Source organism: Anguilla rostrata, chromosome 1 (genome assembly GCF_018555375.3).
Source record: "Anguilla rostrata isolate EN2019 chromosome 1, ASM1855537v3, whole genome shotgun sequence".
Taxonomy (NCBI): Eukaryota; Metazoa; Chordata; class Actinopteri; order Anguilliformes; family Anguillidae; genus Anguilla; species Anguilla rostrata.
In genome coordinates, this window is record NC_057933.1 from 76,577,855 (window position 1) to 76,593,824 (window position 15,970).

The following is a 15,970-nucleotide window of genomic DNA, read 5'->3' on the forward strand; positions in this document are numbered from 1 at the left end:
TGCTCATGTGTGCTGATGAACCATGGGTAGCTGAGTCTGTAACCCAGCGGTTGCTGGCTTGATTCCCAAGCGGGGCTCAGCTACTGTGCCCTTGAACGATGTCCTTAACCCAGATGCTGCATGTTTAGTAAATACATTTTAAAATGGATGGCATGGAAAATGGTTGTCGATTGCGGATTTATTTGGTCACCTGGCGGTCTTGTTATGTAGTGATTGTGATATATATTTTTGGGACCCCCCCTCGAAAACGATGATGTTACATCTCAAGGGGTTTATCCTAATAAATAAATTTGAACACACACGACGAGGAGTGCGTCGAGTGCACAAATAAATATCAAAAAATGAGACAGACGTCCTGCGTCTGTGCGCACGTCCGCCAGCCTGCTCTCGTGCGAAGGAGACCAGCAGAAGATGGCCTGCCAAAGGGCCGGAGCTTTTCGGCGGGTGTGGCGTGACCTCATTGGGCTCGCCTCGTGCTAGCTTCTCAGCCGCCGCGCGAGCGCTTCAGCGCACGGACGCGTTTTTCGAAGAGTCGGCCCGGGGACGAGGCGGGCGGCGGTCATCGGCGCGGCGTCCCGGGACAGGTTGAGGTTGAACTCTCCGCACTCCGCGCGCGTCCCGCCTCCGCGACAACAGCGGCCGCCGCTTGATCAGTAGGCGAGAGTATAAGCTTTCTAACGATGTATAACATGTCTAATTTTGCTTTTTGAATAGCGTTTTATAGGTTAGCGTAACCGAACATTTTCTTACCATGGCATTCGCTCTATATGGTAGCATTAAAAGACGTTACACCTAACGAAACGTTGTCAAAGATTTTTCATAATTCCTTGGAAAATACCATTATTATTGAGGACTTCTGGGCATAGCTAAGCCATATGTTTGCTGATAGACCTATCTGACATCGTTTTCTGGAGCAAAACAGAAGCGGATATAACTGTCATTGATTTACTGTCTCTGTCTCCATCTACTGAACATAGATAAGATTTCATCATTGCTATGTAAGTATAGTATCATTGCTAAGTGTTACCAGCCACCAGCCTCAGACAGTCAGTGCTCTTTGGAAACATTAAACAAGCTGTCAAGAACGTGAGACTTTTACTATGGGTGACTTCAATTACCCCTCTATAAATTGGGAATTGGTGGCAGGACAAGAAAAAAGTGAGGTAGAATTTTTAGTTGTTATCAATGTCAGCATAGTATGTCAGTCAGCCTACAAGAGGGAAATCAATTCTGGATCTGGTGCTAAGTAATGATCCTGACAGAATTTGTAGCATAGAGGTAATCGAGCCACTTGGGAGTGGGACTAGCGATCATTCTGCAGTCAGTTTTAATATATTATGAAAATTAACAAGGCCATCTCTCCCAGAATTTCACATTCTAGATGAGCCAATTTTAACAAGATGCAAGCAACTTGAAGTACTATTGACTGGGTGCAACTTCTTGATTGTAAGACTGTGATTGAAAAGTGGGGCAGGTTCAAAAGGGTTATAATTGAGGCACAATGCAAGTTTATTCCAAAGGTTATGAAAAATAAGTTGAAGAAGCAGTCTCCCTAGGTAATGAACAAAGTCATACAGGAAAGTCTCATAAAAAATTAACTGTATAAGATATTTAAAAACCACAGCACTGAGAGTAATAAGGCTGAATACTGTAATATGTGCACTAAGGATAAGAAATAACTACGGGAAACCAAGAGGCTCTTTGAAAAGCAAATTGCCCAAGATGCAAAAAGCAATGCTAAATGTTTCTCTCAATACAGTAGTAGCGTTTTACTAAAAGAGTGGCTACTAATAGACTGGAAGCCATAGTCAGTACTCAGAATGTCTTTGCAGATATTGAGATAGAGGATCAATAAGTACTGGAAGCAAGGTAATATAATACCAACATATAAAAAAGGGGATCCAAGTACTGATCCAAGAAACTACAGGCCTGTCAGTTTAACTTGCATTACATGTACAAAACTAGAATCTATCATTAGAGACAAATTAGAAATGTTATTTGAAAATAACTACATCTTACAGCATGGTTTTCACAAGGGAAGGTCATGCCTGGCAAACATTCTGGTATTCCTTGAAGAAGCTACCAAGTGTTTTGACTGTAACATGGCTTATGTTATCATATACTTTAGATGTTATGTCATGTTAAATGGTATTTAATTTGTGTTTGTATCTCTATATTGTACTGTGAAAAAGCTGTTAATTTTGCCAAAGCTGTTAATTTCTTTTTACTGACAATGTACCTGTTTTTTCTTCCAAAACAATTATGTTTGTTGTAGTTATTTCATTCATCTATTCATCCATTTTCTGTACACAAGAAGGTAAATATGAGCCAATATACATTATTTTCTCATTTTGGGAGAAACACTGCTTAAAAGCATACTATGCATGATTTTTACCTAGAAAATATATAATAACCAAGGTTTATCTATGATGCACTGCAATCTGTCTTTACACACTTTCTCCAAATTTGTATGACTTTACCTGTATTTGTCATTCTAAAACGTGTTTGGGATGTTTCTGGGCATGGCTTTTCTGTGTGGGGATGGGTGGGTGTGGCTACAGAGCCTTTGGTTTGGGATCAGACTTGCAGTTCATTGCTAGCAGTGCAATGGCCCAGATACAGCAAAGCAAAAAGACAAGCCGACAGAGCTCTCTCAATATAGAGTTAACCTTGAGATTGCTTTTTAATGAAAATCAGAGTGGCGTCAAAGTGATGTTTTACCTTCATGTTCATAAGAACATTTTAACCCCTCTTCAAACACTCCTCTAAATTTCTAATCACTCAATTATTTTTTAAAAAAGTTTTTTTCAAAAAAATAATAAAAAAAATATTGCATGGATGCACTCATGCATCCAACAAAAGACACTGAATTCATGCATTACATGCTGACTGGAAAAGATCCTGTTTTTAGCTGACAATGCTGCTTCATGGCCTAATGTAGCTATTGTCTGAAAACAAGAAGAAATTATTTTTTGCAATGAGAAAGAAAATCAGGGTGAGAGTATATAATATGTATTACCGGTGCAATATGCCAGTGCCACTATATCTTAGTGACAAGGGCTGTCTGTTTCAGACATGTGCAGTGTAGTCCATTAGTATTTGGACAGTGACAACATTTATTCTGGCTTTGTATTCCAGCACACTGGATTTGAAATGAAATAATGAATATGAGGTTAAATGCATGCTTTAATTTGATGGTATTTACATCCATACTGGGTGACCTGCGTAGCAATTACAGCGGTGTTTATACATAGTCCCCCAATTTTAGGGACCAAAAAGTAATACGACAAATTCACATAATCTGAAATAGAATTGCCATATTTAGTTGCAAATCCTTTGCATTTGGTGACTGCCTGAAGTCTGTGACCCACGTACATCACCAGACAATGGGTGAAACTACAAAAATTGTGACACCATTGAAATACTTAGACTGCACTGTATATTCCAGAGTGTATAACTTCTTAGTATAAACATATTCAATTTGGTCACTTATAAACGTCCGGACTATTTATTTGTCAGTTTCATTCCATTATATTCCATTTCAACAACATGTCTTCCAAATAACATTTACCAAATCGAAACTGGCTTATGATTTATGAGCGTAAAAAACGGGAACACCATCTAGTGGTGAATCAACAGTATTGGACATGTGTTTTATTATTAATTCAAACTGATTTAATACAGTTCATACTGTATGTAATATTACATGTCCTTTAGCCTCATTAGAAATCTTCCATCCATGCTGTGTATTAAATGCTCTGGTTGGTAACAGGTGTTCTCGGCACTATATTACCGTGCCAAACTCTTATTGCTACAGTATTGTACTTGGTAATGCACCCCAATTAATTTTCATTGAGCTGTGAAAATGAATGATGAATCAAATTTGAATGTTTTGCTTTCAGATGTAGGAAGCCACTGCTGTTGATGCAGTAAACATATCCATATATATACATATATATGTTTTGAGAAGTTGAAATGCTGATAATTGTCAGAACACTGCAATGGATGATGAAAGTTCTGTCAAAAACATATTCAAACATAAATTAAAAGGCAGATTAGAATAGTTCTTCCTGATATGATTATGAAAATACACTAAGTTTTTAAAAAAGCAATTCTTTTGAATATGACTTGTAGATTAAATGTGAAATTGTGATATGCAGTTCTGCTCTCAAAATGTAATGCTTTCCATGAACTTCTTGACAGCATTATAACATGAGTTTGCCCCAAGTCAAACAAATAAACAGCTTTGCTTCTTTCTAGGTTTTTCAATCCATTCAAAGACCTCCGCGGAGTCAGAAGTAATGAGAAATAAAACAAAATTACCAGAACTGGTGGTCATTGAACTGGTGATCAGTGTAGCACTTTGAATATTAAAGACAACCTTTTTAAGAAGAAAAATTGTAGGAAACTAATCGAAGGAAAGAAAAAACTTTACAATTCTCAAATAAATAGAAGTCTAGACCGAGCTTGAGAAAAGGCACACTTTATTAACGAAGAAACAAAGAATAACAGTGTTGGGAGAAGGAACGCTAGTTCTATAAACATTCAGTGAAAATTCTCAAGACTTCTTATTGTGGTTGAGGCTCTTACACCAGTGCATGAGATAGATAAGTTACACAACTTTGCCCAAGGGATTGATTAGAGTAGTCGGAAGAGGGAAAAGTTTCCTGTTGCCAGCAACCCAAGCTTGTGGCCAGGCAACATGGGCTCCTGACCTAACGGGTCTGGGATGCTGCAGAGGAATTGGATAGATTTGTGACATCAGGCGTCTCCTCCCCACCTACTGTCAGTCCCAGAACAAACTTTCTTTGTACACTCAGTGTGCCCTGGCTTCTCTAAATGAGAAGTGAATCAGACTGAAGTTCAAGTAACAATTTAGCTATTTTAAAGATTGAAGTGATTCAACTGGAAAACAACAAAATCACACACAGTACAGAATAATTCCCTTCTTATACTGGTACATTCTACTTTATGATGATTATTGATATGATTACATAATGCAAAAATTACTGAATGGAAAAGTAAACAACAAATCACACACAGTACAGAATAATTCCTCTCTTATACTGGCATTCACTTTATGGATGATTATTGATATGATTACATAATGCAAAAAATTACTGAATGAAAAAGTAAACACACGGTTATATGGTTATACCCCGAAGAGCCCCAGTTTCCACTACAAATCCCACACAAAGAAGTCATCACAACTGAAATATTATGATTAGCCTACATTGTCATACACCAAACAAAAAAACAAATAGTTATTTTTTAAACTACTTTCATTAAGCCGCCACTGAAAATAAGAAGTGCAGAAAATCAGTTTTCTGTTTAAAATTATGAAAAAATGTATATGAATTAATATGAAACAGTTTAAGGAACATTTTGCTTTACCCCTACTGAACTGAACTGATGAGTTCACTTGCTGTAGTTTTTCCACACAAAAAAGCAATTGTGTGTTCATGTCAGACCACTTTTCCCCCAAACTGAGAGATGGAAAATGTGACTTTGTAGCAAGCAAGCAGTGAATGAATTAAAAGAGCACTTGCATTTCCTGGTGCACCTGTCATTTATTGTCTTTAAATTGCGAGCAGAATCAAGTAGGTAACATAACGTGTGTCCAGCCAGCAAGATAAGCACTTTGGGACTAAAATGAATAGCTATGGTTATATATGTAGCTATACATACTGTACTTGACTTAGGAGTAAAATATTTAAAGAGAGCCAGTTAAACTGTCAAATCTCTCTCAACTGACCAAATGTCAAAATTCAGTATTCAGTATTGAACTGTCATTAAAATTTATTAAAGAAAACCCTGTTGATTTATAAAATTCTTGCTTAGTTTGAAAGCTGAATGAACAATTAGTCAATCCCAGTGGTGTGGTGGATTAATGCTGATTCTTCAGGGAATATCTGTACACACATGTTGACAAGCAAAATAGTCATCAGTGTCTGTTAAAATGCATGTTCCACAGCACCCTCACTGTTTGGGTATAGGGGTTGAAACTATTGTTCATTCATTTTTTGTTAATTCCCATATATTCCATTAATTCCCAAAGAAAGTTTCCACCCTGAATATTCATGAAATTGTGCAACCTTATATGGACGAGACAGGTTGCCATGGTGATCTCCATTTTGTTTGATAATTCTGGTCTAGCTGAATCTGTCATCCACGTTAGTTAAAAACCTGAGGCCTAAGAGTCACAGCTTCGCTTCATTGTCTCCATTTCTTCTGAAACATCTGGAATGAAGAACAAATCACATCGTTTGAGATACATGCAGGCAGATATGCCATTCTAAACAAACCACAGCACATACGACAGCTACTGTAGATCTTTAGATGACCAGAGATTTTCATGAACATAGGTGGGCTATTGACCAGGGTGACTGCCATGTAGGACACCGCAACCTTAGACCTGTGAAAATTAACTAACCTGTATTTCCTGACAAAATAAGCCACCTGAAGTTCCGTACAGCAAGTGAAAAAACAGCATTGGTTAGAGGTATAGTCCTGGACTGTTTGAATCTGTTGTGTGGTGATGATGTTGGTCCACATAAATGTGCATGGTATGGGAACACACAGTTCCAAAAAGGATCCAGACAGAGAATCTGCCACTTACTGTATTACCTGCTTCTAAAAGGTCTGAACAGACTGAGGCATTTTCAACAGACTGAAGCAATGCTTCTTAATAATGACAAGCAAGCCTGAACACAATTAAAAATTTCAATGTGAAACCAAGAGTAAGTGGACCAAGGAAAAAACATATTAGTTATTAGAATTAGTTTGAAAAAAAAAAAGACTTGAGCCCTTTTTCCGATAATGACGGAACTTAAACTTTTAAGATGGTTCTTACGATGCATCGCAGCTAATATACACAATTTAAACAAGCATTTAAGTCCATTTACTGTCACCTAACAAACTATTTTGGTATATTTTGTGCTTTCCCTTGTCTGCATTGGTTGAGCACTGTCTGCTTTTTGGTAAAGAGATATTACACCAACAAACACAGTATGTTTATCTAACGGAAATCTTAGCAATTAACATTCATCCATAAGAAAATGAGTATTGCTTGTTTTCCGGGGACATTGTCGAAGTAAATGATGGGAGTTGAACAATCGAGTATAAAAGGTGTCAGACATAGAAAACTTACAGACACCTTAACATCACACAGGAAGGAAAGCTTAATCACAAAGGTCATCAGTATCATGCAACATGGAACTGAAATATGTCCACATTATATTTATCAGATGTCATAATCAAGGAGCGACTGCATGGCCCAGCCACCTCTCAACCCAAAGATGTACCAGGAGGGCAGGAATAATTAGGACATATCGTAATCTGCTGGTTCAGTATACAGTGTACAGTGTCCTTTGACATCCTCCTGCAGTCTAAAAGTGGTTTCCACTGGTTACCTGGGAGGCCAGTGAGGTCATCTGGGATCTGGTTTAGAGCCAGCCTCAAGGAGGTTGCCATCTGTGTCTTAATTTCTGTCACAAGGTATTTCTATAGAGTAATGATTGAAAACAAAGATTTCATCATTTCCTGTAAAGTGATATTTTTTTAAAGCTAGTAAATCTTAGCTTAAGCAATTTTATAAATTCATTTTTTCTCCTGTGTAAAAAAAACTCTATATTTTCACGCAAATTGCAGAACATTTTAAACAGGAAAAGCAAGCATTACTAGGTTGGGGTGATCTTAATCAAAGTAAAATCATAGATTTGGCTCAGGTAGAAATACATGGCCTGTAGCCTATACAAACTATGGAAGTAAAAGTGGTGATGCTTTGCCATCATTATATTGTAAACATTTAATTAACTGTCCCCCCCTTTGGATAATTAAGTTTTTCAAAAAGGCAAGTAGAATTTTCCAGAGAAAACTAACCTGCAGACTGCTGAACTCCTCCAGCATCTTTTTCATGGCCTCACGGAACATGCCATTTTTGGATTTCTCAATTGCATATTTCACGTTCTCTTGAATCTTACAGAAAGAAGACTGTCCATGGATGCGAGCGCATTCTGAAAATAAATTTGACAAAATTTTGCATTAATTTCTATTAATAACAGTATTTCACATTTTAACAGATAAACTTGGATTACTTACTTACTTTCCAAATTTTTTATATTGAGATACCAACCTTGATATGTTGGTGTCATGGTGTCACGGATTGAATTACTGAGGGAATTGTAGATCAGCTTCTTTCTCCTTAGGATTTCCTTTTCCAAATTCTTGTGCAATTTTCTTTGCTAGATGATATAAAAGAGAAGATGTATTAGTTCACTTGTGGAAAAATTGCTCAGGTAATTTCTGTAATTCAGCATTAGGTGTAATAATGTAAAAAAAGATACCAACTGCATATCTACTGCAGAAGGGGCTATTTCTCACCTCTGTTCTAATGTACACCAGACGCAGGTATTTCTCTTCATTCTTTGTTTTTTTATATTCCAGGAGTTTATCATTTGTGATGAAGTTCTCTTGAAAACTTCCAAATTGCCCATTGATTGATGCTCTCGTACCTCCAGGCCTTGAGAGACAATTTAAAATGATTTGTTGGTGTTACTTGCAAGTGATACTTTAGACATATCAAACGCAGAAATATTGTGGTATGTTCTGCTAATAAATAGGTTTTCCGTGTATCAATGCTCCCCACAGTCTGTTGTCGAACCCTGAATGTGCTGATTATGGCTGACAGCCCTAGAGGGTGTTTCCAATGAAGAGTGGGCTATAGTCAGCAGGGTTGTCCCTGTGTGATCACACAAGCAACTCCTGGTTAATTGGGAATCTGGGGCTGGTTGCACCAGCTGTGCACGAGTAAAAAAAAATAAGCCTAGCTGTAACGGTAATCTTTACTAAGTTACAACTTGCACACTACTAAAATAAAACATGTTGCACCACACAACATAGTTAGAATGTAGCACTATGCTGAAATAATGGTAATTAGTAACATTTAAACGGCAGACCAATTCGAATATAGTGAAGAATTCCTTGAAAACCCCGTCCTCGCCAACGTCCTGCATATAACTGGGTTGAAAATATGACTGTAAACCCTAAGTTTGATAGAAAAAGGCACTAGTTTCTCCATTATAGCCTGGGGGCAAACAGTATAGTTCACTGGATGTCATATTTCTTGCTGCAACTTAGAGCTGTTGCTTCCGTTCCATTTCATATAGTTCAGTCAACATCAGCATAATTTTGTGAGACTGTATATTACTTAATGAAGGGCTTATGCCCTACTTAGTTTTGTGCAACCAAATTTAGAAGCTGCCTAGTTGCAAACTAACTAGTAGCTACTAAGTCTGTAGTGTGAACTTTACATTCCAACTCAAGGGAGAACTTACGAAAAGCTAGTGCAACCCTACCCTGCAGTCTAAAGCTGCTTTCACATAACAAGCATCAAACTCTGCGTTCAGTGCCAAGTTAGCCAGTGACGACGCAATGAAAATCGAATGCTCCCAGCTGTTGAAACTTGACATCATCCATCCAAGAAAGCCGTTGGTTCTTAAAACTGTAACAAGGTGATAGTAGTAGGTGGTCTGCGGTATAAGGTTTACTTGTGAACTTGTTTTGTGAAACTGAAAATCCTAGATTCATCCCAAAATGTTCTTCAGTGTTTACACCTGCCTGCTTCATACAAATCTGTGTTTAGACGCACTATGAAAGGTTAGCTTCAAACAAGGTCAAAGTTCAAACTAATTGAACTTTGAGGATTGCAACTTGGCATTCTTTTGAGTGCACTACACCAGGCTTAGCGTTGCTCCCAAGTTGGGCATCAACGCTCCCTCCATAGGAATTTAACGGTTTGATGCCATGTGGAGCGTTTTAATGCTTGTCATGTGAAAATGGCTCAACTGTGCTAAACAAAGTGCACAGCTCTGATGCACTGGCTGCGCGGCTCGTTAGCCGGACTGCAGAGTGAAGAGAAACAGTCTCTGACAGCATGGACTTCAGTGTGCCTGGTGGGCAGTGCCCAAAATGGAAGAGGAAATATGACAGAAAGATGATTGGCCACTCTGGATCATAAGATATAGGCACAATATTGGTTTCAATGAAGAAAATACAAGATTCATAACAAATGCAAAAAACACTCACCCAAACGTTTTCAGAAAGACATCATTCATCTGTTTGTACATGGGTTCTGACAGAGTGTAGTTCAGATCAACTACCACTCCGTTGCCAGATCGGTAATAGCCATCATTTTTACACAAGGCTTTGAGCGTCTTGTGGTAGCCTCTGTTATCACATTTCTGTACAAAAACCAAAATACAAATGAAAAATTACCATGTATAGAAAGCAATTTATGCAGCAGGCATCAATTCACTGATATACATCTCTTTTTCAAGTTACACGAGACTTACAGGAGGCTTCAGTTGAGTACAGTAAGAGGATTCGCCCGCACGTTCTTAAACATTTAATAAAAATCCCAAAATCATTTATTTGCATCAAAAATAAATTGCCATTGTTATGGGTCAAGGCATGTATAGCCCACATGTTGTGCTTGCCATCATCCACCCCCACGGTCAGAAGAAACCGCTCTCCACACCACCCTCCCCCAGTTTGCAGTCTAGCTTAGAAACACTGCCATAGCAGTAAAACAGTAGCTTTTATCTAAAGAGCTTTGTTGCGTGGGCTAGCCTGCGCTGGAGAATGCTTTTAAGCAGGTCTGCTGCTGTAAAACGGGCTGTAGGCCCAACAAAAGTTGAATTATTAAAAAACATACTCAAGTAACCACAAGGAAAAAAATAGTTTGTCATCATGTAGATAAAATCGTAAAATGTCCCACCACCAGTTTTCAGTATTTTGTAAAAAAAAAAAACTCATTAATTTGACAGTTCGTTCTTAGCTTAAATAACTAACATTTAAAAAGGCTATTTCTAAATAATGAGGAAGTGTTGGGGCATGTGATTGTAAGGGTGAGGATAATACTTGCTAATACTGTATTATTGTTCATTGCAGTGCATTTGTATTAGTTATTGAATGGCCTATCGTGAAACCATGGTTACCATACCAGGGATGGACAAATCTTAAATTCATATGGCTGGGATAGGGATGGGTATTCTATTTCATTGTGTAAATTACAATTTAATTTAAACAAAGCTGATGCCTAAGCTTTAAATGATTCCATGTGGCATCTGTTCAATGATTAAAGCTAGACTAGCTTGACATAGCCAGCTAAAGCCACTGTAAAGGGAGAGAAGTTAGGACAATTCAAAGGGCCTTGACTGAAATATTAGAACATTTGATTTTCTGGGGTAGTGGAGTCCAATGTGAAATCTTTTCATGGGGTCCAAAATCTCTGGTGGAACCCTGGTAGCCGCAACTAACTGGACTACCATTCCTCTCTAAATCAAAGCAGTCCCATAGGGATGATTTTCTGTGACTTTTCAAAAATGTGAAATGTAATGCATATCTGTGTAAATGTGGTCCAACGCCTTACTTTTGTGCTGAAAACATTTTCTTCCACAGTCTGAAATTTCTCCTTCACCTCAGACAGAAAGTTTTGTCAATATTAGCCAATGAGGTTGAAAACGGGCATGGCCTAACCAAAAAAAGTCTATAACTCCATGAAAATTTGCTGGATTGTTATGAAGCTTAGGGTAGATGTTACAGGCTGTTAGATAAGCATGTGTGCAACAGCAGTCCAACCTACACCCATAGAGGGCACTACAAATACAGAAATTTTATATCTTATAATTGGATGCACCAAATATCATGAAATTGGTTCCACATGCTATGGGGCCTATATTTTATGATATTTTACCTTAAATTATGAAAGTTGCAAGGCCTTCTGATTGGTGGCCGTCTAATGGTCACCCAATAGATAACAACGGTGACGTTTTTTTCTAGAAGCATTTCACGTGGCCTCTGAAACATGCTTGTTTACTACCGTCACATATAATTAAAGAGAAAAGAATGAAAAGAAAGGCAATAATCCACACACTGGCGAAGACCGTTATAGCGATCGATAATTTTTGTATTTATAAATTTTTGTTCTGAATAAAGAGGCATCATCTCTTACTGAATAGGTTAACGTGAGAAAAAAAGCAATTTTGTTTATAAAATAAAAGCAATTTCCATTATTTACACAACAAATAGGTCTATTTGGATAATAGAAAATGCACTGGCTTTAGCCTGGAGTCAAAAAAAAAAGTGCATTAGACTAAAGTCAATATTATAACAATTTTCTGATCATATCAAGCTCATAGGTCAAATTAATCAAGTCAAAGCCTATTTTTAACTGGACAATATGCAGCAATATTTCATGGCATGCATGTGGGCAGCTGCTGACTTGAAATTCCAGCCATCCATTCATTATCTATACCCGCTTATCCTATCGCAAGGCACACATACCATACCATTCATCACACACTCATAGGCAATTTAGAGTCTCCAATTAGCGTACCTGCAAGTGTTTGAACTGTGGGAGGAAACATAAGTACCAGGAGGAAACCCAGTAAGACAGCGAGAACATACAAACTGCACACAGAAAAGCCCATGCCGGATTCAAACCCAGGACCTCCTTGCTGAGGTGACAGTGCCACCTACTGCACCACCATGCTGCCCTTGACTTGAAAATTAAAATTGTTTATTGCATCTTAAGATGCCATTAATAAGACTTTATAAATATTTATTAATTCATGAATTAATTTATTCATTCATTGCTGGCTACAATGTTAGGAAGGCTTTGAATTTCCAGCTGTTGATCCTTTTTTTTGTTGACATTTTTTGAGAAAAACTGGCAGTTTCCAGCTAAAACAAACTCACTGGTTCCAGCACTTTCTCTGTGGCATTCCTCAGGCAGTGTTTCTCTGCTTCCTTTGCTCCTGTCAGCAGACGTTCCTGGAGTTTTGTGTGAACTCTGCTCAGAGCTGAATTCAGTGTTGTGCAAGTGTTATCCAGGTCCTTTTCAAGTCGCCTGAACTCCTGGGAATTTGAAGTCTGAGCCTGAAAAAGGGCAGTACTTATTCTCACATAAAGCATAACCTCTGATTTTAAAGTGAATTTTTTACTTAAACATGTATAATTGAATGAAACACCATCCAAATAATAACATTCTGTTGATAGCTGGACTAGGAAACATTTTTCTGTGTATATATGATCAATTTCTAATTTTATGAAATGGTGTACTAAAGTCACAAACATAGAAACAAGCTATCTGGGTTTTGAATTTAGAAGCTAGATGGCTGTATGCCAGAATTCATGCAGACTTTAATGTTCATTTTCAGATACAGCAGCTACATGAAACACAGTGAGCAATATAATCATGTGTGTTTTTAGTTCTTTGTCATAGTATTATAATTATTATAAATATATTCAAATATACATATTGATGGAGTGAAAACACACCTTTGAACTGAGGGCATCCTTTGAAAAGTGAAGATATGAAATGATTCCAGAAACCTCAGATACATAATCTTTCACTTCCTTCACGGAATGGGAGACATACAGTTTCTTAATGTGCTCCATCAGCAATGGCAGTTCTTTGTAAATAGTAGAAAAACAGCTGGTGAACACTTAAACCATTTATTTTATCTTCACATTTTGCTTAAATATATAGGCCTACAGTTGAGGCCAAAAGTTTACATACACCTAGGCTAAAGACATTCAAACTCAATTTTTCACAACTACACACGTTTCATGTTACCATATATTTCCTGTGTTAAGTCAATTAGGGTATCTACTTTATTTCCATAAGAGGTAATTACAAAATAATGGCTAAGAGACAGATTTATTTAAGCTTTGATGTACTATATCAGATTTCAGAGGGTCAAAAGTTTACATACACTTTGTTAGTATTTGGTGGCATTGCCTATTAATTGCTTAACTTAATTAATTAATTTGATTAATTGAATCAAATGCTTGGGGTAGCCTTATAAAAGCTTCTCACAATACTTTGCTGAACTTTTTTGCCCATTCCTCCTGACAGAACTGGTGTAACTCAGGTTTGTGGGACTCCTTGCTCGCACACGTTTTTTCAGTTCAGTCCACAAATTTTCTATGGGATTCAGGTCAGGGCTTTGTGAAGGCCACTCCAATACTTTCACTTTGTTGTCTTTAAGCCATTTTGTTACAACTTTGGAGGTATGCTTAGGATCATTGTCCTGCTGGAAGACCCAGTTGTGACCAAGTTTTAACTTTCTAGCTGATGTCTTGAGGTGTTGCTTCAATATTTCTATGTAATCCTCCTTCCTCATGATGCCGTCTATTTTCTGAAGTGCACCCGTCCCTTTTCCGGTTCTGCTATCAGTCAGGGAGTTTTTCCTTGCCACTGTTGCGCTAGGCTTACTCTCTGGGGGGCCGGTTCTCTGTAAAGCTGCTTTGTGACAAAGCTCCTCTGTTTAAAAGCGCTATACAAATAAAATTGATTGATTGATTGATTGATTGATTGATTGATTGATTGATTGATTGGAAATCATACTTTATCAGTCACTTTATAAGTCACAATAAAATACAGTAAGGTACTACATATTTGACTTTGTTGAGACAGGAAGTATGTTGATTATGTGATTTTAAACCTGTTAGCCAGATAAGATTGATTAACACTTTATAATAATGTCTGTTAATAGATCATTAGTAAGGCATTTGCTCAGTATCTACTCACAACTTATAAATAATTATTCCTACATTTACAAACATCTGTAAATGTATGAATTAACATTGTTATTTAATTAATGTAGTTATGCATTATTTCCCAACTATTTCACAGTAATTGTTACCAAATTATTAACTGTTGTCAAAGTTCATGCATAATTTGTTAAACACTGTAAAATATATTGAAAAATTACTCATCAAAAAAACAATAAAAATGCAATTTCAGAGCACAGCATTCTCAACACATCTCAGTTTGGCTAAAAACAAGAGAATATTTTAGTGTGTAGTTTAGCATACTCTACGTTCAGCACTGCAGGTTTCTTATCTCTGCCAATTCATTTTACAAAAATATTCATATTCTGCTATGAGCCAACAGACGTGTAAATAAAGAGCCTAGCACTGTATGAACAGAATTGAAGACACTTAACCAGTTGTGATGATATACAGTGTGCTAATTAAATATACAGTAAATATTTGACCGTTGACGGACTCACCAGTGTTTCAATGAAGGGACAAAATCATGTAATCTTCACTTGTTGTTTTTCAAGCCTTCCAATAAGTCTGGAAGGAAGTTGCTCTATTTTATCATCTACTTCCTGTTCAACCAGTTTTGTTTTCTACAGTACACCCCGCCCAGCAGTAACTGGTTTGTTTTTTTCATTAGGGTGTGTCCATACATTGGGACATAATTCACCTCTGAACTAGTTTCCATAGAACAACTCTGATATCACAGTAAAATATGTTTGTTACCAGAGTTTGTTTAAGCAAATCGGTGTCTCTTATGTCCTTAAGTAAGGAACTGATCTGTTGTCGGCTCAATAGTGTTTTATGTAATGAAATTTTTGGATTGGTTTAAGACTACGGAAGGTCTTAAGACGCATGGGTCATGAAGGAAATATTGTTACAGACACGAGGACAGCAGAAGATTAGCTGCAAGCTAATAAACACACTTTTCAAATGTGTGTCTGGGAACTGAAGGAAATTATGAATGATTAGCACTAAAATTACAAAAAAAAACTGCAACAACTGTGTAATGTATATGTCAGGGTTCTGTTGTCTTCTGTTGTCTTCCCCCTTGTTGTTCTCTGTTGGCCCGCCAGATGGCGGTACCTCTGTTTTGTGTTCAGTTGATTGTTTTATTGTTTCTCGTTATCTAATTATTAGTTGCGTTTTGTCTCGTGTTCCCCTCCCTCTCTGTGGCTTGATTGTTCATGGTGCCCTCCTGTGTCTCGTCTCTGTCTTTCTATTTAAGTCTCCCTCTCCCCGACTCAGGCGCTGGAATCTTTTGCTTTGGTTTGGTTTGTTTGGTGCGCTACCTGCGCTACCTGCGCTACCTGCGCTACCTGCGCTACCTGCGCTACCTGCGCGCCTGCCTGTTTGTTCC

At 37.6% G+C, this 15,970-nt stretch overlaps 1 protein-coding gene across 10 annotated transcripts in view; it reads right to left on the minus strand.

Moving 5' to 3' along the window:
- LOC135235920 (nuclear GTPase SLIP-GC-like) overlaps positions 1 to 15,970 on the minus strand; it is a 200,763-nt gene that overhangs the window by 139,998 nt on the left and 44,795 nt on the right. For 3 of the 10 annotated variants that reach the window (XM_064302015.1, XM_064302032.1, XM_064301960.1), the window contains exons 16-17: positions 10,087 to 10,241; positions 8,383 to 8,521 (exon numbers count right to left, since the gene is read on the minus strand). The exons of 1 other annotated variant lie outside the window; for it this stretch is intronic. In XM_064302015.1, the coding sequence (XP_064158085.1) occupies positions 8,383 to 8,521; positions 10,087 to 10,241 (294 nt within the window). Of the gene's footprint in view, positions 1 to 6,046; positions 6,241 to 7,412; positions 7,504 to 7,881; positions 8,016 to 8,134; positions 8,244 to 8,382; positions 8,522 to 10,086; positions 10,242 to 12,759; positions 12,940 to 13,341; positions 13,476 to 15,970 lie in introns of those variants that run through there. 6 more of the 10 variants (XM_064302050.1, XM_064301980.1, XM_064301989.1 and 3 more) reach the window with 6 other exon arrangements.